Consider the following 25,524-nt stretch of genomic DNA (forward strand, 5'->3'; position numbering starts at 1 on the left):
AATCCTGACCAGTTCCAGGATCCCTCCTCCTTCCAGCCCGAGAGGATTCTGGGTGCCAACGGAGCTTTTCAGAAGGGCCCCGCCTTTCTGCCCTTCTCTGCAGGTCAGTGTCCATGAGTTTGTCCAGGCCAGGGGCTGCTGTGTGACTCCACAGAGAATCCCTTCTCTCTCTGCACCTCCCTCTTTAAAACTAGTGATTTTGTGATTGCTGGTGTCAACTTAAGCACAACCTAAAAGTTGTGACACAACCTATAAAGTTGTGTACACACAACCTAAAAGTTGAGATTTATGTTTTATTTGGCAAAAATTTTTAGTACTTAATGTCAGGCAGGCCGGACGGCTCAGTGAGGTGCATAGCACCAGGGACCTGAGTCACGTTTCCTGTCAGCTGGGACCAAATTAGGAAGACTTCCCATACACACCAACCAGAAAGAGACAGGACATGCGCTCATCCTGCCTAGCCAATCATGTAACGCCAGCTACTCCTGTATCTGAGAAAAAAAACTGCGTGTATATAAGCCGCCATACTCCTTTGTTCGGGGCTCTCGTCAGATTCTGACGTGTCGGATGAGACTTGGGCTCTAGCGTGCTAGAAATAAAATTCCCTTCTTGCCTTTGCATTACTGTGGTGGACTTGTTTGCTCTCTCAGTCGGTTCGGAGATACGGCCTCGGTGCATAACATCTGGGGGCTCGTCCGGGATCTCCGGCCTACCGGGGAGGACAACTCTCCTGGTAGAAGGGAATAATCTCGTTAGGAGTTGAGAGCTCTGAGCACCGGTGCTAGCAGTGCAGAGGCCTAGATTAAGTCCGGGGCCCAGTATCGTACTGGGGAGGCATCTAGGTGTAAAGTGAAGAGGCAAGCCCAGCGTAAGGCCAGGTCCCCGGTAGCGAACCGGGAGGGCAGCTGGCACTGAGGACGTCCTGATGGTAAGACACTTGCAAGTAGAGAAGGGGTCCCTAGTGCTATAAAGGATACTGAAAGTAATATTGAGAGTTGGAATCTGTTTGTTGTGTCGTTTTTGTGACTCTGTGTGCCGGCACTGTCCGTGTGAGTCTTGTTGTCATTGTCCGTGTTCTCTGTACCCATGGGGCAATTTGCTTCTACTCTGCTGTCTCTGATGACTGACCATTTTTCTGATTTTAAGTCTAGAGCTCAGAATCTTTCGTTACTGGTGAAGAAGAGCAAATTGGTGACTTTCTGTTCCACCGAGTGGCCCACCTTTGATGTTGGATGGCCACAAGAGGGAACCTTCAATCCCCAAATTATCCAGGCAGTTAAAGAGAGGGTGCTCACCCCTAGACTCCCTACATTCTGGTCTGGCAGGATCTAGTGAGAAACCCGCCGGAATGGCTTAAACCCTTTGTTCTCGCTCCTTCTAAACCTCCTAAACCTCCCTGTCCCTCTTCCCCTACTCCAACCTCGCTAAACCCACAGGTGCTAGTCATGAAAGCTTCTGAAGAAAAAGAAGAAAAACAGGATGAAAAACAGGACAAAAAACGACCTAAGCCAGTGTTCCAGGAATCTTCTTCTCTGTATCCTAATCTGATTGACCTGGAAACCGAGTTGTTCCCACCCCCGTAGGCGGATCCACATCCGCCCTTGCTTCCACAGGTTCCACAAGTTTCATCGGGAGAAGCCCAAGGGAGGGCTGAGCCCTCGGCTCCTCCTAGGGAAGGGGGCCCCGCCCAGGGAACTCGGGGAAGAGCAAGGGAAATGGCCAGCGCAGTGGAAGAAGAAGGCCCGGAAATTCCCTCCTCCACTGTTCACGCATTTCCGGTCCGGGTGGGGCCAGCCAGAGAGGGTGGGGAAAGGACATATCAGTATTGGCCCTTTTCCACTAGTGATTTGTACAATTGGAAAACTCAGGCTCCCTCTTTCTCTGAAAAACCACAGGGTCTTATTGATCTTTTAGAATCTATCCTCTTTACTCACAACCCCACTTGGGATGATTGTCAGCAACTGTTACAGGTGATTTTCACTACAAAGGAGCACGAGCGAATCCTGTTAGAAGCTCGGAAGAACATGCCGGGGGTAGATGGGAGGCCCACAATACAGCCTAACCTCATTGAGGAAGGGTTCCCCTTGGTGCGACCCAACTGGGACTTCGAACGCGCTGAAGGTAGGGAGAGTCTCCGAGTGTACTGCCAGACCCTTATGGCCGGCCTTAGAGCGGCCGCCAGAAAGCCAACTAATTTGGCCAAGGTCAATTCAGTGAGGCAAGAGCCAAATGAGAGCCCGGCAGCCTTCCTTGAAAGGATAATGGAAGCTTTTAGACAGTATACTCCTATGGACCCACAGGCAGATGAGTCTCGAGCAGCAGTTATGCTAGCATTTGTGAATCAGGCAGCCCCCAATATTAGGAGAAAGTTACAAAAGATAGAGAGGCTGGGTGAACAGTCCCTGAAAGATCTAGTGAAGGCAGCAGAGAGAGTTTTCAATCATAGAGAGACCCCAGAGGAGAGAGAGGATCGCATTAGAAGGGAAGAAAGAGAATTTAGACCTGAAGAAAACCGTAAGAACCAAAAAGAGCTGGCTCAGATATTTTTCGCCGGAATTGAAAACAAAAATAGGTTCCAAAAAGGGAAAAAGCTAGACTCAAAGACTGAGGAAAAACCTGCAAGGTGTAAGCTTGAAAAAACCAATGTGGGTTTTGTAAGGAGATTGGACATTGGAAAGCTAAATGCCCCAAGAAAAACCTAAAAGAGGGGCCCCAAAATCCCAAGAACGAGACTCCCTCTCCAGACAGTCATATCCTCTATGCAGGTGAGGATAGTGACTAGGGGGGTCAGGGCTCGACGCCCCTCCCCGAGTCCTGAGTACCTATAAATGTGGAGGGGAAACCGGTTGGCTTCATGGTGGATACGGGAGCTCAATATTCAGTCTTAAACCAAAGAGATGGACCCATGTCTAAGAAAAGTAGCTGGGTGCAGGGAGCAACCGGGACTAAGCGATATGGATGGACTACAAAACGGCATGCGAACTTGGGGGCCCACCAAGTGACCCATTCCTTTCTGGTGATACCTGAGTGTCCAGCGCCCTTGCTGGGAAGAGATTTACTGTCTAAAGTAAATGCCCAAATTCATTTCAACCACAGGCAAGTGTCAGTTTTAGATGGAACCGGGCATCCTCTTCAGGTCTTGTCTCTGGCATTAAAGGATGAATACAGACTGTATTTGCCAGAGGCCCCAGAGACAATAAGTCCCGAAGTACAGCTATGGGTTCAGAGATACCCTCAGGCCTGGGCTGAAACAGCAGGAATGGGACTGGCCAAACAGAGGCCCCCTATTATTGTGGAACTGAAAGCCAGTGCCACACCGGTGAGGGTGCGGCAGTATCCCATGAGTCAAGAGGCTCGGCAAGGGATTACTCCTCACATACAACGCCTCACAGACCCTGGGGTCTGGAGAAAGTGCCGGTCCCCATGGAACACTCCCCTGCTTCCCGTAAAGAAGCCTGGGGGAACTGATTTTAGACCGGTTCAAGACCTGCGAGAAGTCAACAAACGGGTGAGTGATATTCATCCTACGGTTCCTAACCCTTATACATTGCTAAGCAGCTTGCCACCAAGCTACGTTTGGTATACTGTTTTAGATTTAAAAGATGCCTTTTTCAGTCTGCCTCTTGCCCTTGCAAGCCAAGAGATCTTCGCCTTCGAATGGCAAGAAGACAGTGGTCAGACTCCTGTGCAGCTGACATGGACTCGCTTACCACAGGGTTTCAAAAACTCACCCACGTTGTTTAACGAGGCCTTGGATGAAGACCTCCGTGAGTACTGGGTTGAACACCCTACCATTGTTTTATTACAATCTGTTGATGACCTCATGCTGGCAGCGACTACAGAAAAAGAGTGCCAAGAGGCAACAGGTGACCTTCTCCAAACCTTGGGGACTTTAGGTTACAGGGCCAGTGCCAAAAAGGCCCAGATTGCCAAGCAAGAGGTTACATACCTCGGTTATAAGACAAAGCAGGGCCAGAGGTGGCTACCACAGGCTATGAAAGAAACCATCCTCCAGATCCCTGAGCCGGCCAACCCTAGACAAGTGAAAGAATTTCTGGGAACTGTGGGATATTGCCGATTATGGATCTTGGGGTTTGCAGAAAAGGCCAGGCCCCTGTATGAAGGGACCAAAGAAAACAAAGACTGGAAATGGACTGAGTCAATGAAAACAGCCTTTCAGGAGCTCAGGCGTGCCTTGCTGGAAGCTCCTGCCCTTGCCCTTCCTGACCCATCTAAGCCTTTCCAATTATTTATAGATGAAAGGCGAGGGATAGGAAAAGGGGTACTAACACAGAAGTGGGGGCCTTGGAAGCGTCCCATAGCTTACCTTTTCAAGAAATTGGACCCAGTGGCAGCCGGATGGCCACCTTGCCTCCGAATCATCACGGCCACCACGCTCCTAGTCCATGATGCTGGTAAACTGACTTATGGACAGAGACTCTTGGTCTACACTCCTCATGCTATAGAGAGAGTTCTGAAACAACCCCCGGGTAAGTGGATTTCCAATGCCCGCTTGACACACTACCAGGCCCTGCTACTTGACACCTCACGGATTCATTTTCAAACATCCTGCACTCTAAACCCGGCTACTCTTTTGCCCAATCCGGAGGGGGATAGCCCCCTCCACGATTGCGATGAGATACTGGCCGGGGTAACGGCAATATGGAAGGACTTAACAGATATGCCACTGGATAACAGTGAGCTAATATGGTTTACAGATGGAAGCAGTTATGTAAAAGATGGACAGAGACAGGCGGGGGCCGCAGTGGTAGATGATTCTGGACGAACGATATGGGTGGAGACTCTTTCCCCAGACACCTCAGCACAAAGAGCAGAGTTAATTGCCCTGATTCAAGCATTAGAGAGAGCTAAAGGAAAAAGAATAACTATTTTTACTGACAGTCACTATGCTTTTGGCACGGTACACATCCAGGGCCCGATATATCGGGAACAGGGGTTTATGACAGCTGAAGGAAAAGAGATTAAAAACTTGCCAGAAATCCGTCGACTTCTGGAGGCTGTGCAGTTGCCTCGGGCTGTGTCAATAGTACATGTACCTGGACATCAAAAAGGGGACAGCCCCACGGCACGAGGAAATCGTGCCGCAGATCTGGCAGCTCGAAAAGCGGCTGATGAAGATTTTATCGCTCCTGTGTTGGCGATCGGACTTCCACCCCCAGGTATGGGAACTTTGCCCCCAACCCCTGAGTATTCATCCACAGACCTTGCCTGGATCCAGGAACGTCCCAACCTCCAACAAGGAGAGGATGGATGGTACCGAGACTCCGATGGTTACTTGATACTCCCTGCTCAGTTGGGACGGCAACTGTGTGAGCATCTACACTCGTCTACTCATCTGGGATGGAAAAAGACTCTAATGCTTTTTCAAACTGCGCGCCTGCGATTCCCTCAGCACCAAACAACTGTGAAGAACATAGTACATGCTTGTAAAGCACATCAACAGATGAGGCCAGGAAAGAGGCAACATGCAGGACTGAGGCATCGGGGAGAAGGGCCAGGGCAGCACTGGGAAATAGATTTCACCGAGGTAAGGCCAGGCAAGTATGGTTACCGGTACTTGTTAGTGTTGGTAGATACCTTCTCAGGGTGGGTAGAAGCTTTTCCTACTAAGGGAGAAACTGCAATGGTAGTGGCTAAAAAGATTTTAGAAGAAATAGTTTCCAGGTTTGGCCTTCCGGTGACTGTTGGCTCTGATAATGGACCTGCTTTTGTGAGCCAAATAGTTCAGAGCCTTGCCCTAGGTCTGGGGACCAAATGGAAATTACATTGTGAATACAGCCCACAGAGCTCGGGGCAAGTTGAAAGAATGAATCGGACCCTAAAGGAAACTTTAACTAAATTGGCTATAGAGACTGGCGGGGACTGGGTGACTCTCCTTCCCTTCACCCTCTTTCACGCACGTAATACTCCTTATCAGCTTAATCTGACCCCATTTGAAATTCTGTATGGGCGGCCTCCCCCTGTATGTCCAATATTTGAAGGAAAGAAACTTCCACCTCCTACTTTGGGACAATTCCAGGAAGCTTTGATGGCTTTGGGCAAAGTGCATTCTCGCGTCTGGAAACCACTCTGGGAAATACATGAGGGTCAAAATAAGGGGACTATCCCCTCACATAACATCGGCCCCGGAGATTGGGTGTGGGTCAAAAGGCACCACACCAAGGCACTAGAACCTAAATGGAAGGGTCCTTATGTTGTTCTTCTTACCACCCCAACTGCCCTAAAGGTCGATGGTATCGGGCCTTGGGTGCATTGCAACCACATACGCCCAGCCACTTCAGCAGAGCAGGAAGACGCTAAAAAAGAATGGGAAGCATCTCTGCGCCCGTCCAACCCCCTGAGGCTGAAGCTCCGGCGTCGTCGACAGGACCAAGGCAACTGGTCTGGACCATCTTATGGATGACCATGTTACTCTGCTCCGAAGCTGCCAGCGTGAACCCGCACCAACCCTTCAAAATCACCTGGAAACTGCAAAATGGACTAACACGTGAGATGCTTGCCTTTGGCCCATGCATTATCAATAGACTTGTATCCTTTGTAAAGGAATGCATAAATACAGTACAGCTGTTCGTGCTTCGGCAACAATATCAGACTGTGTCTCAGGAACCAGAGGAAGGTTCCTCTGTATGATCTAAGAACAGGGGGGAATGTCAGGCAGGCCGGACGGCTCAGTGAGGTGCATAGCACCAGGGACCTGAGTCATGTTTCCTGTTAGCTGGGAAAAAAACAGCATTCCTTGACCAAATTAGGAAGACTACCCATACACACCAACCAGAAAGAGACAGGGCATGCGCTCATCCTGCCTAGCCAATCATGTAATGCCAGCTACTCCTGTAACTGAGAAAAAAAAAACCGCCTGTATATAAGCCGCCATACTCCTTTGTTCGGGGCTCTCGTCAGATTCCGACGTGTCGGATGAGACTTGGGCCCTAGCGCGCTAGAAACAAAATTCCCTTCTTGCCTTTGCATTACCGTGGTGGACTTGTTTGCTCTCTCAGTCGGTTCGGAGATACGGGCTCGGGCTCGGTGCCTAACACTTAAGCCCGACAGACAGCATCTCAAGTAACCCAGAGAATTGCTCCTAGGAAGTGAGGGGAAGAGCCGGATTATACACAAGTTTTACAACAAAGGGAAGGTAGTCTGAACATTAAGAGATTATCGTTAATTAAAGGAAACCAGATATCCGAAGTTAAGGAATTTAGTGCTTTTCTATGTATGGGAAAATGCAAGAGTCTGGGCTCATTGAAATCATTCCTTTCATATGCATCTCCCCTGGGGAAGAGGGGGCCAGTATCTTGTGTTTATTCACATCCTGAGTTTCCCCGGAGTTCACCATAGGGAGTGGCTGCAGCCTAATGGCTTTGGGATCACTGGTATTGTTCTCCTTCCTGGGTCTCCTCAGGGCTCAGAAGTTCACATGGAGGGCTGGAATCGCTGATGGCTGTGACATCCTTGTTTGCCAATTTGACAAGAAAGTACTCCATTTCTCATTGGTTTGGAAAACACATGCTGGAGACCAGGCTCAGGCAAGAAGAGTAGATGGAAAGCACAGATATACCCTAGCCACAGTTAATCCTGAGGTCAGTTCTCACTCAGGAACTATAGATTGTGCCAAGCCTATGGAAAACACCCGAAAGGTTTTTTGGGTTGTTTTTTTGTTTTTTTTTTTTTTTACATTTGCTAGATAATGATTAAAAATACCTAACTAAACATAATCCTCCAACTTCTAGGTAAAATAAACAGCACATTTAATTCAGAATACAAAATGCTTTTAAAATGATCAGTTTTCTTAGTTACCTAAAAATTGGACAGCTTTGTAAACACTGGCTAATCAGTTTATTTAAACTACTTTTTAATTATACATGTAAAGTGAAAGTCGTTCAGTCGTGTCCGACTCTTTGCGACCCCATGGCCTATACCGTCCATGGAATTCTCCAGGCAAGAATACTGGAGTGGGTAGCCTTTCCATTCTCCAAGGATCCCAGGGATCCTAACCCAGGGATCGAACCCAAGTCTCCCGAATTGCAGGCAGATTCTTTACCAGCTGAGCCACAAGGGAAACCCAAAATACTTGAGTGGGTAGTCTATCCCTTCTCCAGCAGATCTTCAGTCCAGCAGATTGAACCGGGGTCTCCTGCATTGCAGGCGGATTCTTTACCAGCTGAGCTATGAGGATAAAGCAAACACTTAATAAAAAATCAATCCTGCAGAACGAGAGAATATAAAGTGAAAGTATGGCAGTCCCCCTGGCAGCCCTGTGGTAAGGACTTGGCACCTTCACTGCCAGGGCCCAGGTTCTGGAGTCCCTGGTCTGGAAACAGATTCTGCAAGCCATGAGACATGGTCTAATTAATTAATTATGAATTAATAATAAAATGAAAATAAAGTCCTCCTCCCCATCCTATTCCTAGATCACAAGCTATAAACTTAGTGACAAGCATGGCTAAGGATTTCTTATACATCCTTCAAATTTTGTTTGTTGAAACGCACACATAAATATGAATGTACGTAGACGGTTTACAAAACTAAGCACTCTTGGCCTCCCATCGTGACCTTTCTTCCGCCATCCGTCTCGGTTATTGTGCCTTTGCAGCATGCAGAGTTCTAAGTCTTTCTTAATGTTTGTGTGGCTTCTATTGTTGAGACACCATAATGTATTCACTCATTCCCATATTGATGTGGATTGTTTCGAGTTTTTTTTTTTTAGTTTGCTCTTTTTTAAATGTATTTATTTTTAACTGAAGGATAATTGCTTTACAACATTGGTTTGATTTCTGCCAAACATCAACATGATTTTTGAGTTTTTCTGTTTGTGGCAGTGTATACTGTTCTACCTGGGTCTCCAGCCTCCCCAGAGTGTCACTGAAGGAGCAGTCCCTAGGAGCAAACTCTTGGGTCACATGCATTCACTGAAGAAGCTACTGCTTTCACTTTTCTGTACAGCTGAAACTAACACAAACCATAAATCAACTTCAGTTCAATAAAAGAAGCTATCACCTGGGCTTCCCTGGTGGCTCAGTGGTAAAGACTCTGCCTGCTGATGCAGGAGACACAGCTTCAAGCCCTAGTCCGGGAAGATCCCACATGCCAAGGAGCAGCTAAGCCCATGTGCCACAACTATTGAGCCTGTGCTCTAGAGTCCAGAAGTCACAACCACGGAGCCCCCGGGCTGCAGCTACTGAAGCCCATGCTCCCTAGAGTCCGTGCTCTGCAGCAAGAGAAGCCACCGCAATGAGAAGCCCGAGCACCTCTACTGGAGAGGAGCCTCCTCTCGCTGCAACTAGAGAAACAGTAACAAAGACCTGCCCAGGAACAAAGACCCAGCACAGCCAAAAATAAACAGATAAAATTCTTGTCTTTAAAAAAGAAGTGATTGCCTGATTCTGTGGGCTGCTACTGAAAGACAAAAGGATGCAGACCCAAGGATGATCTTAAGTAGGGCTAATCCATCATTTCCCCACCTGACTTTTCAGCGTATTTGAAACATGGTTGATTCCTGGGGTCTTTGAAAGTCTCACAGCTTCACTTTCCGAGTATCTCTGGGAAGATACTGAAATGCCTCAGTCTATCTTCTCCCCAAACCCAGGGGCAACTTTGCTTCTCAGATGGAGCTGTTCGCACTCATTGAGGTGATCACCTGGGACATACCTGCCTTCATGGGTAGACGAGAGTGTGTGACATCCTGGCTTATGGGAGAATGAAGTTTCAATGTTCAAGGAGGAAATCAGGAAAGATTTCTGAACTGAAATCCCAGTCTTAAATCATCAGTGACTCGGACAATGGCCCAGAGGTCATCTCTGACCTATCTCTTTCTCCAGGTCTATTACCTCTAATCTGTGCTTCCCATCCCCTTCTTTCTGTCTCTCCCTCCTCAACTCTAATCTCAGGCTCCCTGCTCACCTTGGGTGCTGGGTATGCCCCAGAGAGTCTCTGGTGGAGACTGAGCTCTTTCTCCACCTGACGTGGCTGGTACAGCACTTCTCAGCCACCTCTCCACTGCCTTCCGTGGCTCTGGACCTGCGGACCCAGGACAGCTTTCCAGCTCATCCTACAGCCAGGACAGCTCCTGCAGAGCCAAGCCCACTTCCGACACTGAGCCCCTGTCCCCTGGCTGGGACCCTGTGCCTCCCTTCCATTGTCTGGCCTCAGTTTCCCTAAATGCACATTAATGTCCACAAATAGGCTTGGGAGTCTGACACCCTGGGTTGGGGCTTCCTTCAATCACTGGGAGTTCTATCCCAGCTCCCAGAATGTCAGCTGGCATACAGTAGGTGCTCAATAAACATTTGCTGCATTAATGCGGGGGGGGGGGGTTGTTTTGTTTTTGCATTTTTAAAATCTATTTTATTCAAGTGTAATTGATTTACAATGTCGTGTTAATTTCTTCTGTACTTCAGAGTGATTCAGTTATACATATACATACATTCTTTTCAATATGGCTTATCAAAGAATATTGAATGTAATTCCCTGTACTATTCGGGAGGGCCTTGTTGTTTATCCATTCCATGTATAATCGTTTGCATCTGTTCACCCCAAACTCCCACTCCTTTCCTCCCCCACCTTCCTTTCTTTGGCAACTGCAAGTCTCTTCTCTGTGTCTGTGGATCTGTTTCTGTTGAAGTTCATTTGTGGTCATATTTTAGATCTTCCCTGGTGGCTCGGATGGTAAAGCATCTACCTACAATGCGGGAAACCCGGGTTTGATCCTCGGGTTGGGAAGATCCTCTGGAGAAGGCAATGGCAACCCACTCCAGTACTCTTGCCTGGAAAATCCCATGGACGGCGGAGCGTGGTAGGCTACAGTCCATGGGGTCGCAAAGAGTCGGACACAACTGAGAGACTTCACTTTCACTTTCTTTCTGTAAGTGATGTCATATGGTTTTGTCTTTCTCTGTCTGACTTACTCCACTTCGAATAAAAATCTCTAGGTTCATCCCTGTTTCTGTAAATGGCGTTATTTCCTTCTTGCTATGGCTGAGTAATATTCCATTGTATGTATGTACCACATCTTTATCCTGAATGAATATGTTTCTTAAATAAATCCCAGCTCTGACACTTTCTCTACTGTGTGACCTTGGTCAAGTGATTTTCCACTTCACAGCCTCAGTTTCCTCACCTGTAAAGTGGGGTAATAAAAATGCCTGCCTCACAGACCATTCAACAGATTACTTATCAAACATCTACTACATTCTAGGCTCTGTGCTAGGTGCTGAGAATACCACAGCAAACAAACAGGAAAAGTACTTACATTTGCGGAGTTGACATTTATGTGTGTTGAGGGAGGGAGAGGGGATAGATAATAATTAAGAGACAAGAAATAACTAAATGGTATGGGATGCTTTCGAATTGTGGTGCTAGAGAAGACTCTTGAGAGTCCCTTGGACTGCAAGGAGATCAAACCAGTCAATCCTAAAGGCAATCAACCCTGAATATTCATTGGAAGGACTGATGCTGAAGCTGAAGCTCCAATACTTTGACCACCTGATGCGAAGATCTGACTCATTAGAAAAGACCCTGATTCTGGAAAAGATTGAAGGCAAAAGAAAGGGATGACAGAGGATGAGATGGTTAGATAGCATCACTGAGTCAATGGACGTGAATTTGAGCAAACTCCAGGAGACAGTGGAAGACAGAGAACCCTGGCGTGCTGCAGTCCATGCAGTCACAAAGAGTCGGCCATGACTTAGTGACTGAACGACAACAACATGGAATGTTTGAAGGTGATGTAAAAAGCTGTGGGAGAATAAATTAGAGGGGCAGGAGTAGTGGATGGGGCCATCTGTGGTTTTCAACTTGGTGATTCGGAAGATCCTGCTAAGAAGGGGACTTTGGAAGAGAAATTTGAAGGAAATGAGAAAGCGCTGATGCAGATATCCCAATGAAGAGTTTCAGGCCCTGGGAAGAGCCAGTGCAAAGGCCCTGGGGCAGGACTGTGCCTGGAGTTCAGAGAAGCAACCAGGCGGCCAGTGTGGCTGACAGGATGAGTGAGCTTGCCAGTTATGGGAGAGGTGATAGGATTGATGGCAGAGGACTTTGGCTTTTTTCTTGAAAGAGATGGAACCCGTGGAAGGTTTTTGAGCAGAGAGAATGTGGTCTGACATATTTTTAAAGAATCCCACTCGCTGCACACCTGTATGTCCTTAAAGTGCCATCTCCTCTGAGGCACGTGCAGACAGAGGCAGGGCCCTGGTAACCTTTTCTCCAACTCCCAGCCAACACCCAGACCCAGCAGGGGCTGGGCCCCAGGGCTGGGTTCCCACCTGTGCTCTTGCCTCTGAGCCACAGCCTGTACCGGGGAGAGGGCTCATGTGCTTCCATCTGTCTTTGGCTTAACTCTCAGTCCTTGAGTAAACTGATGATGCAAAGAAAGCTTGGCGGGTGGGTGAACCAGTGAGCCCTGTTTGGTAACATCAGCCAAGAGACTTGCTCTCTGCTGCCTTCTGTGGAGGGATGAGTTATACAAGGATGACTCTTGCCCGGGATGGCCTGGGGATAGTCCGGTTAACTGACTCTTGTCCTGGCTTAATTATTCTTTGAATTAATTCATTCACTTTTTTGGCCGTGCCATGTGGGATCTCGGTTCCCCAGTCAGGGATGGAGCCCCTGCCCCCTGCACTGGGAGCCTGGAGTCCCAGCCACTGGGCCACCAGGGAAGTCCCTGGCTCAGTTACTAATAGCACCTCTTGCACTCTCAAAGCAATGTGGGTGTAGCAATAAATTATAAGGTCTAGTTTAAATGATTTTACAGCCCAGTTATCCGGGGGTGGAGGGTGAATTTAGGGGCTTTAGAAACAAAGAAATAATATTTATTTTTATCATATTTATCATAAATAGATGTTGGAATCATGAGCTCTTCAAACAACCAGAATAGCTGGCCTTTGTAAACTACTCCCTCTGTGCCACACAATGTTGTAAACATTTTACAGTTATTAAGTCATTCCGTCCTCCCATGACCTCAAGTGTAGGTACTGTTATCTCCATGTTACAGTGGAGGAAACTGAGCCCCAGTGGTCTCCAGCTGGTAGGTGGGGAAGCCAGGACTTGCCAAGACCCACATCACCGTGCTATGCTGTTTCTCTCATCACAGAGCCACTACAATTTAGAATTCTCCAGCCATGAGAACCACAACCTGTATTTATCTGCTGCTCACAGGGACTGTCTTACTGAAGCTTTACAACAAGCCTGTGAAGTAGATATCATGAGCCCCCATCAGATTTTTTTAAATTATTGATTCATTTATTTTTAATTGTGGTAAAATATGCATACCATAAAATTTACCACTTGGAAGTGGTGTAACATAAAATTAACCGTTTTTAAGAGTCCAGTTCAGTGGCTTTAAGTACATTCATGTTGGTGCACCCGTCACCACCTACATCTGCAAAGGTGTTCATCTTGCAAAACTGTATCCGTTAAAACACAACTCCCCATCCTCCATTCCCCCCAGGCCCGGCAACCGCCTCTCCACTTCCTGTCGCCATGAATCTGGCTGCTCTGGGCGCCTGATATACGGGGAACCGCTCAGCATTTGTCCTCTTGTGGCTGGCTTACCTCATTTAGGGCTTCCCTGGTGGCTCAGCTGGAAAAGAGTCCGCCTGCGATGCGGGAGGCCTGGGATTCGATCCCTGGGTTGGGAGGATCCCCTGGACGAGGGCATGGCAACCCACTCTGCTATTCTGGCCTGGAGAATTCCATGACCCATGTAGTCCTTGGGGTCGCAGAGAGTAGGACACAGCTGAGTGACTTTCACTTTCACCTCTTACTTCACTTACCATAATGTCAAGGTTCCTCTATGGTACAGTATGAGTATAATTTCCTTCCTTTATAAGGCTGAACAACATTCGCTGTATGGATATACCACATTTTGCTTGTCCAGTTATTCCTCTGTGTCAGTTTTATTTATTCATTTACTCATGTACTTAACAAATTATACACCTAACACAGTAGCTGTGGATAAAACTGACAAAGAGTTTACACTGCCCTCAAAGCGTCTACATTCCTGTATGTTTGGAAACAAACACTAAGTAAAAAGCAAAAGATGTGCCATATCAAACTACTATATATAAAATAAACAAGATCCTACTGTGTAGCACAAGAAACTATATTCAATATTCTGTGATAAACCATAATGGGAAAGAACATGAAAAAATATATACGTGTGTGTGTGTGTGCATGCTAAGTTGCTTCAGTCGTGTCTGACTCTTTGCAACCCTTTGGACTGAAGCCCACAAGACTCCTCCGTCCATGGGATTCTCCAGGCAGAATACTGGACTGGGTTGCCATACCCTCCTCCAGGGGAAGTTCCCCGCCCAGAGGTCAAAACTGTGTCTCTTATGTCTCCTTCATTGGCATGTGGGTTCTTTACCACTAGTGCCAGCTGGTTAGTCACTCACAATCTTTGCAATCCCGTGGACTGTAGTGCTCCAGACCCCTCTGTCCATGGAATTCTCCAGGCCAGAATGCTGAAATGGGTTTCCATTTCCTTCTCCAGGGGATCTTCTTGACTCAGGGATAACCCAGATCTTCTGCATTGTAGGCGGATTCTCTACCATCTGGGCCACCTGGGAAGCCAGGTATTCATACATAGACATACATATATATATATAACTGAATCCCCTTGCCGTACAGTAGAAACTAATACAACACTGCAGATCAACTATACTTAAAATGTAAAACTACAAATGGAAAATATATGGTGTATCAGATGGTGATGAGTGCTGCGGTCAAAAATAGAGCAGAGAGAGGACAAAGGAAATGCTAGGCAGAGGGGGTGGTAGTTTTAAATAAGTGAGGAGAGGCTGCCCTGAGAAGGAGCGTCTTTGAGCAAAGACCTAGATGGGATGAGAGTGGGAGCCATCTGGATATACTCGGGGAGAGCATTCCCAGAAGAACCAGCTAGTGCAAAGGCCGTGAGGTTGATGGGCCCACTGTGTTCAGAAACAGAGAGGGAGCCAGTGAGTTTGGAGCAAAGTGAAATATCAATAACCTCAGATATGCAGATAACACCACCCCTTTGGCAGAAAGTGAAGAAGAACTAAAGAGCCTCTTGATAAAAGTGAAAGAGGAGAGTGAAAAAGTAGGCTTAAAGCTCAACATTCAGAAAACGAAGATATGGCATCCGGTCCCATCACTTCATGGCAAATAGATGAGGAAACAGTGGAAACAGTGGCTGACTTTATTTTTCGGGGCCCCAAAATCACTGCAGATGGTGACTGCAGCCATGAAATTAAAAGACGCTTACTCCTTGGAAGGGAAGTTATGACCAACCTAGACAGCATATTAAAAAGCAGAGACATTACTTTGCCAACAAAGGTCCATCTAGTCAAGGCTATGGTTTTTCCAGTGGTCATGTATGGATGTGAGAGTTGGACTATAAAGAAAGCTGAGCGCTGAAGAATTGATGCTTTTGAACTGTGCTGTTGGAGAAGACTCTTGAGAGTCCCATGGACTGCAAGAAGATCCAACCAGTCCATCCTAAGGGAAATCAGTCCTGGGTGTTCATTGGAAGGACTGATGCTGAAGCTGAAATGCCAATACTTTGGCCACCTGTGCAAAGAGCTGACTCATTTGAAAAGACCCTGATGCTGGGAGGGACTGGGGGCAGGAGGAGAAGGGGACGACAGAGGATGAGATGGTTGGATGGCATCATTGACTCGATGGACATGGGTTTGGGTAAACTCCGGGAGTTGATGATGGACCGGGAGGCCTGGTGTGCTGCGGTTCATGGGGTCACAAAGAGTCGGACACAACTGAGCCAATGAACTGAACTGAGGAAGAGAGAGAGAGGGAGCTGAGGGAAGTGAGACTTTGCAAAGTGGCAAAAGGCCTTTCTCAAGGTCACAGCTAGGAGGTGGCTGGCCTGCCACTTAAGCAGGATCTGCTTGACTTCGGAGCTTGAGCTCTTAACCAGGGCATTGTTTTGCCTCACAGATGTGTTGCTGCTATTCAGTTGCTAAATCGTGTCTGACTCTTTGCAATTGCGTGGACTGCAGCACACCAGGCCTCCCTGTCCTACGCTATCTTCCAGAGTCCATTGAGTCAGTGATGCTATCCAACCATCTCATCCTCTGTTGCCCCCTTCTCCTCCTTCTCCTTCTGCCCTCAGTCTTTCCCAACGTAGGGGTCTTTTCCAATGAGTCGGCTCTTCACATCAGGTGGCCAAAGTATTGGAGCTTCAGCTTCAGCATCAGTCCTTCCAATGAACATTCAGGGTTGATTTCCTTTAGGATTGACTGGTTTGATCTCCTTGCTGTCCAAGGGACTCTCAAGAGTCTTCTCTAGCACCATAATTCAAAAGTATCGTTTCTTCAGTACTCAGCCTTCCTTATGGTCCAGCTCCCACAATCATACATGACCACTGGAAAAACCGTAGCTTTGACTAAACAGACTTTTGTCGGCAAAGCGATGTGTCTGATTTTTAATACTCGGTCAGGTTTGTTGCGGCTTTTCTTCCAAGGAGCAAGCATCTTGTAATTTCATGGCTGCAGTCACCATCTGCAGTGACTTTGGAGCCCAAGAAAATAAAAATCTGCCACTGTTTCCATTTTTTCCCTATCTATATTTGCCATGAAGTGATGAGAATGGACGCCATGATCTTCATTTTTGGAATGTTGAGTTTTAAGCCAGGTTTTTCACTCTCCTCTTTCACCCTCATCAAGAGGCTCTTTAATTCTTCGCTTTCTGCCATGAGGGTTATATCATCTGCATTTCTGAGATGGTTGATATTTCTCCCGGCAATCTTGACTCCAGCTTGAGCTTCATTCAGCCTGGCACTTCACATGATGTACTCTGCATAGAAGTTAAATAAGCAGGGTGACCATATACAGCCCTGATGCATTCCTTTCCCAATTGTGAACCAGTCCATTGTTGCATGTCTGGTTATAACTTGCTTCTAACCCACATACAGCTTTCTCAGGAGGCAGGTAAGGTGGTCTGGTATTCCCACCTCTTTAAGAATTTCCCATAGTTTGTTGTGATCTATGCAGTCAAAGGCTTTAACATAGTCAGTGAAACAGAAGTAGATGTTTGTTTGGAATTCTCTTGCTTTTTCTGTGATCCAATGGATGTTGGCAATTTGATCTCTGGTTCCTCTGTCTTTTCTAAATCCCCAGTGTTTTTGCTGGCCTCAGGCTATCAATAAGCAGTGTTTGTGGTTGGACTGGCCCTTGGAGTTTTTATTATATGCAAGATGCCCTTCAGCAATAACCATCAGGAAACTTTGCGGAGAAAAAAAATAAAGATTTATTATTTATGAGACCTAGAAATTACATAGTGCAGCTGGAGCCACTCAGTGAGGTCTCTGGTATAGATGGGGGGTGGGGGGGGAGTGTGGAGGGGTGGGGGGCAAACCTGGGGTTCTGCTTTTATTGGTGTCAAGAATGGGCACCTAGGGTTTCACTGGCCCACTCCTCACTGGTGAATTCAAAACAGAAGAGCATGAATTTAAAGTGTGGGAAGACAGGGGACTTCCCAGGTGGTCCAGTGGCTAAGATTCTGCGCCCCCAATGCAGGGAGCCTGGGTTCCATCTCTGGTCAGGGAACTAGATCCTACAGGCCATAACTAAAGATTTCAAGTGCTGCAACTAAGATCTGGTGCTGCCAAATTAATTAATTTAAAAATCAAATGAAAATAAAGTGTGGAAAAATAAATGAAGTGTAAGAAGAGAAAAAAGCAAGCAACCCAAATGATCTCAAGTTATCCATGTCAACCAAGAGCTCTAAAACAAAGGGCCTCAGAGGGAGAAGGTGGGCTGGCTCTTCACCGAATCCTGTGGCCGGTAATGTGTTTATTTGAGAAAGGCACCTTGGAAGCAGATGCCTCTGACAATCAAAGCTTAAGTCAAGCAATTGCATTACAAAAAAAGAAAAAAGCAAACAAAACAAAACAACCGTCAAGGTTTACCCTACACCCAGGAACAATCTCCAAGAAGTGATGTTTACCTGGGCTAATCCTGGGCTCATACCTTACAGGCATCGTCTCATTTTTCACATTGCAAAACAGGGGCTCCAAGAGATGCAGGAACTGGCAGGGGCAGAATTAAAGACAGGTCTCTGTTATGCTTAGTCATTCAGTCTTGTGACTCTTTGCAACCCCATGGACTCTAGCCCTCCAGGCTCCTCTGTCCATGGGGATTCTCCAGGCAAGAATACTGGAGTGGGTTGCCATTTCCTCCTCTAGGAAATCTTCCCGACCCAGGAATCGAACCAGGGTCTCCTACATTGCAGGCAGCTTCATATGTGCTACCAGGGAAGCCCAAGAATACTGGAGTTGGTAGTCTATCCCTTCTCCAGGGGAATCTTCCCGACCCAGAAATCAAGCCAGGGTCTCCTACATTGCAGGCAGATTCTTTACCAGCTGAGCTACCAGGGAAGCCCCATAAAGACAGGTCTAGCTGAAGTTTAAGTCCATGCTCTTCCCTGCTGTTACCACACTGACACGTGGAGCTGGAGTTCTTAAATTAGAGAGCTTTAGCATTTTAAGACCCGCTCCAGTACTCTTGCCTGGAAAATCCCATGGACGGAGGAGCCTGGTAGGCTGCAGTCCATGGGGTCGCTGGGAGTCGGACACGACTGAGCGACTTCGCTTTCACTTTTCACTTTTATGCATTGGAGAAGGAAATGGCAACCCACTCCAGTGTTCTTGCCTGGAGAATCCCAGGGATGGCGGAGCCTGATGGGCTGCCGTCTACGGGGTCGCACAGAGTCGGACACGACTGAAGCGACTTAGCAGCAGCAGCATTTTAAGATTTTGGGGCCAGGACTGACAAGGCTTAATATTGATAAAATATCTAAATACTTCCTGGACTTCGTGGTAAATAGCCACTGTCCTGAGGGTCTCCCCTACTGCTCCCACGTGGCCCTGGTCACCCCAGAATCCCCCGATCTCCCCAGAAAACAGCACCTAAAGAGTTAACGCTGGACTCAGCAATGAGCCTCGCTACCTTGCTCCTGCCCTATGTCAGGTATCTGTTCTTCTTGTGTAAGTGTAAGAGCCTTGTTAGAACTATAATGAGACATTCCTGGGAGGAGGTGGGGTCTTCAGCTCAGAGAATTCACATCCAGTTAATCCAGCAAGGATATGGAGAAAGAGGGCAAAGATGGGGCAGTTTGGGGAGGGGGTGGGGGTGGGGGTCTTCTTAGTTGACATTTCTGAGCTCTGGCCTCATTTGAACCTGCCTCTAAGCACTTTCTGGGTTGCTCAGTGGTAAAGAATCTGCTTGCCAATGCATGAGACATGAGTTCGATCCCTGGGTCAGAAAGATCCCCTGCAGGGGGATATGGCAGCCCACTCCATTATTCTTGCCTGAGAAATTCCAAGGACAGAGGATCCTGGCCAGCTCCAGTCCATGGGGTCACTAAGAGTCGGACACAACTTACACAACTTAGCAACTGAACAAGCACTCACTAAAAGCAAATACATACCACAGGCAATAAGCACTCAATCGCCAGAAGAATTTTTTCTGGAACGATAGCCTAAGGTGAGAGATCATGTGCTCCACTTTCAATTAAACTTTTGTAATAATGTGATATGTTTCCTTTCAATAATGTGGGTTCATATAATCCTTCATCCAGTCTCATTAGTTTCCCTGTGATGATCTCTAAAGGAAACCAGTGATGTTTCTATCAACGGGTGTAGATCTAAGGTTGAGGAGGGTTAGTGGAATAGACTTGGCGTCTACAGTTTTAGCCAATTGGGTTTTAATTGTTCCAGCTGGTTCCATTAACCGGAAAGACCGAGGAAAATCACCATGGAAACGCTCCATAGTCGGCCAAATCTTAAAGTATTCTTAAACAATTTGTCCAGCAAAATGAGTTCCTCTATTACTATGTTGTTGTTTTTTTTAATGGTTATGTATTTCTGAGGGAAGAGGGTGCTTCCCTGGTGGCTCAGATGGTAAAGAATCTGCCCACAGTGCAGGAGACCCGGGTTCGATCCCTGGGTTGGGAAGATGCCCTGGAGGAGGAAATGGCAACCCACTCCAGTACTCTTGCCTGGAGAATTCCATGGACAGAGGAGCCTGGCGGGCTCCATGAGGTCACAAAGAGTCGGACACGACTGAGTGACTAACACACTTCTGAGGGGACTCCCCGAAAGAGGGTTACCCTTTTGAAAAGGAGTTTCCCTACTGATTGTGCTGTGGGCTGTCTGCATGAGAATGCTCCAATCCAATGTGAAATATACAAATCATAACAAGAATGTATTGATTACCTTGAGAGTCAGACATTTGTATAAAATCAAGCCGCCAAATTTCAAAGGGACCTGCAGGTAAAGGAAAATGTCCTTGAGAACCATACCATGGCTTCCATGAGTAACATTTTGGCCAAATGGTACATCTTTGAAGAATAAACCTTCTGAGCTGTTGTAAAGGATGCCTTCCAAAATTATTGTTTACCCCATAATACCATCTTGTCTGGGTTCCAATGAGCTAGCTCATGAATCTATTATAAAATAATATTGAGCTCCAGACAGAAGGATAGGCTTCCTGTTTGGTCCTATCCAAAGCTCTTCGTTGGGATCAAATCTCCTTTTTTGACTCCCAGGAGTCTTTTTCTTTTCTTGTGCCATGCCACCAGAATACGAGTGTGCCAGGGCAGGGTGGAGGGTAGTGGCACAAGAAATTCTGGAGGGATTTTGGAAGGATCCCACCAGAAGGGATCAGGTAGAGAGAAAAAGATATATGGTTTGGGAATTCTCTGCTGGTCCAGTGGTTAGGACTTGGCACTTTCACTGCCTGGACCCAGGTTTGATCTCTGGTTAGGGCTTCCCTGATAGCTCAGTTGGTCAAGAATCCTCTTGCAATGCAGGAGACCCTGGTTTGATTCCTGCATTGGGAAGATCACCTGGAGAAGGGAAAGCGCACCCACTCCAGTGTTCTTGGGTTTCCCTTGTGGTTCACTTGGTAAAGAATCTGCCTGCAATGCGGGAGACCTGGGTTCGTTCCCTGGGTTGGGAAGATCCCCTGGAAAAGGGAAAGGCTACCCACTCCAGTATTCTTGCCTGGAGAATCTCATGGACTGTATAGTCCATAGGGTTGCAAAGAATAAGACATGCCTGAGCGACTTTCACTTTCAGGAAACTAAGACCCTGAAAGCCACGCAGCAAAAATAAATAAATAAATAAATGTTTCATCTTTATTTACCAAGATATCGAATTGCTGCAAGTTCTAGTTACCTCGAGAGGAAAGACTCCTTATGTCTGGAAAACAAAGATTTAAAAAATTAGTAATATTTCAGACAAAAAGCCACAAAAATTATAATCATCCCTCAGTCCATTCAGTCTTATGTAACTACTTCTTGAGCTTTGGTTAGTAGTTTTATGAAGCCATCGGTTTCTTCATTAGAGTTCTATAAATTCTTACCCAGCTCAAAGGTATGGTCTAAAAGTTTATCAGCAGTTTGTTCTTGTCAAAAAGTCCTTTCTATGAACCTTCTTGAAGATGTAGCATTTTTGCAAAAGCATGAGAGTAAAATGTTAACTGTTTGTAAATGACAAAAGAGTAAAAATGGCATGGTAAAGATCTGACTATAAGGTAATCGACAAAGAAAATTTGTTTATTTCTGTGATACACATTTTAACGTAATAACTAGAATTATGAATGATGACATTAACACTAACATATAACAGATTTTAGGAATTCCATATAATTTTAGAACACACATTATTAACATTTACCCATGCAATATGACCTAAGAAGGTTATCACTTATTTCACAATGGTTCCCATGTAATTTCATGTACCAAATAAGTCAATTAATTTAATATCTCTCTGAGATGTTTCAGGGGCCTCTGAAAATCTCAAGGTTACTTAGATAATAAAGGGATTTCACTTAGAATTTTATTTGAGAAAGTTTGATGGATATATCAAAAAGTTTTAAAACACTTGGTCAAGTTGAATCATAGGTCACTGTGAAACAATGCTTATTTGCTTAACCAACGTGACAATCAGTTCAGTTCAGTTCAGTCGCTCAGTCACGTCTGACTCTGTGCAACCCCATGGGCTGCAGCACACCAGGTTTCTCTGTCCTTCGGGATCTCCCAGAGTTTGCCTGAACTCACCGTTGAGTCAGTGATGCAATCCAACCATCTCATCCTCTGTTGCCCCCTTCTCCCCCTGCCTTCAATCTTTCCCAGCATCAGGGTCTTTTCCAATGAGTCGGCTCTTCACATCAGGTGGTCAAAGTATTGGAGCTAGCTTCAGTTTTAGTATCAGTCCCTCCAATGAATATTCAAGACTAATCTCCTTTAGGATTGACTAGTTTGATCTCCTTGCAGTCCAAGGGACTCTCAAAAGACTTCTCCAACACCACAGCTCAAAAGCATCAATTCTTTGGCAAACATGACAATAAAATATTTCAAAAGCAAATACAGGAAGTTACAACAGATTACTTAAAAGGTTAAAAAAACAACAACTTCACAATCTGTTCTCAAAAGCAGATCAATATTCAAGAAAACTTTGTCCTCTTAACAGAGCGAAAAGACTAAGTTTAATTTTGCATTCAGTTCAGTTCAATCGCTCAGTCGTGTCCAACTCTTTGCGACCCTGTGAATCGCAGCACGTAGCTTACTCATTAACTTAAATTCGTTTTCACCTTAGCCAGTCCTGGCTACACTTAAAATTTCTTTCTAAAGATTCCTTTTTTCTCACAAAAACAAACCTTTTACATCTTTCTATGTCCATTTTAGTTTATCCTTTATTTTCTTTCTCATTTAGAAATAATCAGCTTTAGGACAAAATTACTTTCTTTCCCTAACAAATACCATTTCCATTCTTTGTACCTTTGTTTGGTCTTACACATAAAGATGTTTTCTTTATTAACTTTGTAGTAATTTTAACTGCATATGTTAATTAGAATCCTTGACCTTTAAGATACTTAAATTCTAGTGCAAATTAAGAAGTAAGCAACTTTACATTGAGAAGTAAGCAAATTTTACATTAGCATTCTGTAAACTGGTGAACTCATAAATACCATTTATAGCTTCCTAAAACATGTGCTTTCTTATAGAAACTTTCTTAGTGTGGCACCAAGTATATTTACCAGTAGTCCTAAATATCTTCATTTTCTCTGTAAAAAGAATCCTGTGTTCAGTAATCAGTGTTTTAGTATCTTATTTTATTTGGGAATAATCTAGATATTCAGTAAATTTTCATTTGACTTAATTTAGCAAGATCCTAAAGTTTCAAATCACCACATACCATAAAACATAATTATTATTTTTAAAGATTTCCTCTAAAAACTCTTATCTAATTTACATTTATTTAATTACTTAGGAAAATATCACAAGAAGTTATTTTTGTTATTGATGAATTTTGTAACAGAGATAAGATGAACTTGGAGTAAATCTAGGTACTAATGAAGCAGAAAGCAGATGCCGCCCCCCCCGACCGGCCCCCTCACAGCACCACCACCCCCCAGGGTAAGGTGATTAGAGATTCATCCCATATGGAAATACGGAAGTCAGAATGATTTCACTTGTTTCATTAACTCCAATGTAGTTTGACACAAACATGAATTACCTTGGTATCTGCTGAAACACAAATGATAACATCCTTAAAGACTGAAGAAAAAAAATAAAACAGGTTGGGGGCATCCCTGGTGGTACAGTGGCTAAGAATCCACCTGCCAAGGGTTCCATACGCCCATGGAAGATGAGTGGTTACAAAATAATATTCACTTCATAATTGGGGAAGATTCCATATGCCACTGAGCAACTAAGCCCCTGGGTCACAACTACTGAGCCCATGCTTTGGAGCCTGTGCTCCTAAATGAGAGAAGTCACTGCAATGAGAAGCCCATGCACCTCAAGGAAGAGTAGCCTCTGCTCATCGCAACTAGAGAAAGCCCACTTGCAGCGATGAAGACCAAGAGAGCAACCAAAATGTAATTAATTAATGAAAGTCACTTGGTTGAAATGATTGCTCCAAGAAGCTATTTCAGTTACTTTTGACTACTAGTAATCTTTAGAAAACAAAAACATCTATTTTTCAGTAAGAATTTTCATTTTGGGGGACTTCCCTGGTGGCCCAGTGGTATGAATCTGAAATGTACAGTTTTTAAAATTATTATGTGAAAAAGAAGTCTTCCATGAAGAACCCAAGTTATAAAAATTCACATTTTTATAAGGTTTACTTTGAACATGTTGTTTTAACTGAATGGTATTTGTGGGAGAGGCTGTTGGAGGGGTTGGAGATTATGAAGTGAATATTATTTTGTAACCACTCATCTTTAACTTTGGGGGAAAATGTTTACCATGTGACAAAAATAAATTAAGATTATTACTCTTAAGATTATTACTCTTATGTTGAGCCACTCTTCCCAGGTGGCTCAAGTGGTGAAGAATCCACATGCCGATGTAGGAGATATAGGAGACTCCGGCTCTATCCCTGAACCAGGAAGATCCCCTGGAGTAGGAAATGCCAACCTGGAAGACTTCATAGACAGAGGAGTCTGACAGGCTACAGTCCATGGGGTCATAGTCAGACATGACTGAGCAACTAAGCACACGGGCGCACACGGTCACACACGTGCACATGCATGCGCGTGAGCACGCACACGCACACATAAGTATTACGTTACTAATGATATCCTAGATTTGAGAATAAGGTCTTCCCCCCCCCCCAGAACAATGTGTACTTTAATCAAAACTTCCAAGCTACTAGTTCAGCTTAAGGGGAAAAAATCACATAACCTAACCAGTAAAGTCCTTAGCAAACCATTTACGTATTAATTTTTCAAATATACGTGTACATTTGACCCTTGAACAAAGCATTGGTTAGGGGCATCATCTCTTCCAAAATCCTTATATAATTGATTTTAGAGTTAGCCTTTTGTATCTGTCTGTACTTTCACACTTGAGGATTCAACCAACTGTGGATCGTGTAGTATGTATTTACTGAAAACAAGGCAACCCCCGCCCCCTGCAGTTAAACCCATGTGGTTAAACGGTCAGCTGTGTATTGCTAGCTGGGAATCCTCTAATTTCTGAATTCTGGAACAAATGAGCCATTGTCACACAGACTTTTCCCAGACTTTTTGCACAAACTCCCCTCTTATGGGACTTCCACAAATTTCTACGAATGCTTAGCATTCAGGGCATTGTCATCCCATAGAGCAATGTATCACAGAAAGATGAAGGCTGGGTGATTAGCTTAGCAGCAGACCAAGGTAGGCAGGTAAACTTGACCTGAGGTTAAGGACCTGAATACAGATCCCCTCATGCTGTTCAAGTTGTGGACTTTCATTAAAGTCTTCATGTTGCCACAAGAGGAATGCACACCCTAGTGACTTCCTGATGCACTCCTCACTCTGCTAGCTTCCTCCCCACTTTTAAGACACCAACTTAAGCCATTTGCCAGGCTGAATTAATCAAACACAGATGCCCTAATTCCTCGCCCCCACCCCTAAGCTATGCAAACTGGGGAGACCAAAGACAGAAATAAGATGTACACAACCCCCACTGCATCCGGCAACATATATTCAACATGCTACATAAAATATAATTTCCATT

The 25,524-nt window shown here is 45.5% G+C and overlaps 1 protein-coding gene across 1 annotated transcript; it reads left to right on the forward strand.

Moving 5' to 3' along the window:
• Positions 1 to 1,715: 1,715 nt before the first annotated feature.
• LOC132657656 (uncharacterized) lies at positions 1,716 to 13,524 on the forward strand. Its single transcript, XM_060397850.1, is given in 3 exon segments — positions 1,716 to 2,637; positions 2,640 to 5,447; positions 13,466 to 13,524. Coding segments are annotated over 3 exon segments (3,789 nt in total).
• The last annotated feature ends 12,000 nt before the right edge of the window (positions 13,525 to 25,524 follow it).

This window comes from Ovis aries, chromosome 14 (assembly GCF_016772045.2).
Source record: "Ovis aries strain OAR_USU_Benz2616 breed Rambouillet chromosome 14, ARS-UI_Ramb_v3.0, whole genome shotgun sequence".
Lineage (NCBI taxonomy): Eukaryota > Metazoa > Chordata > Mammalia > Artiodactyla > Bovidae > Ovis > Ovis aries.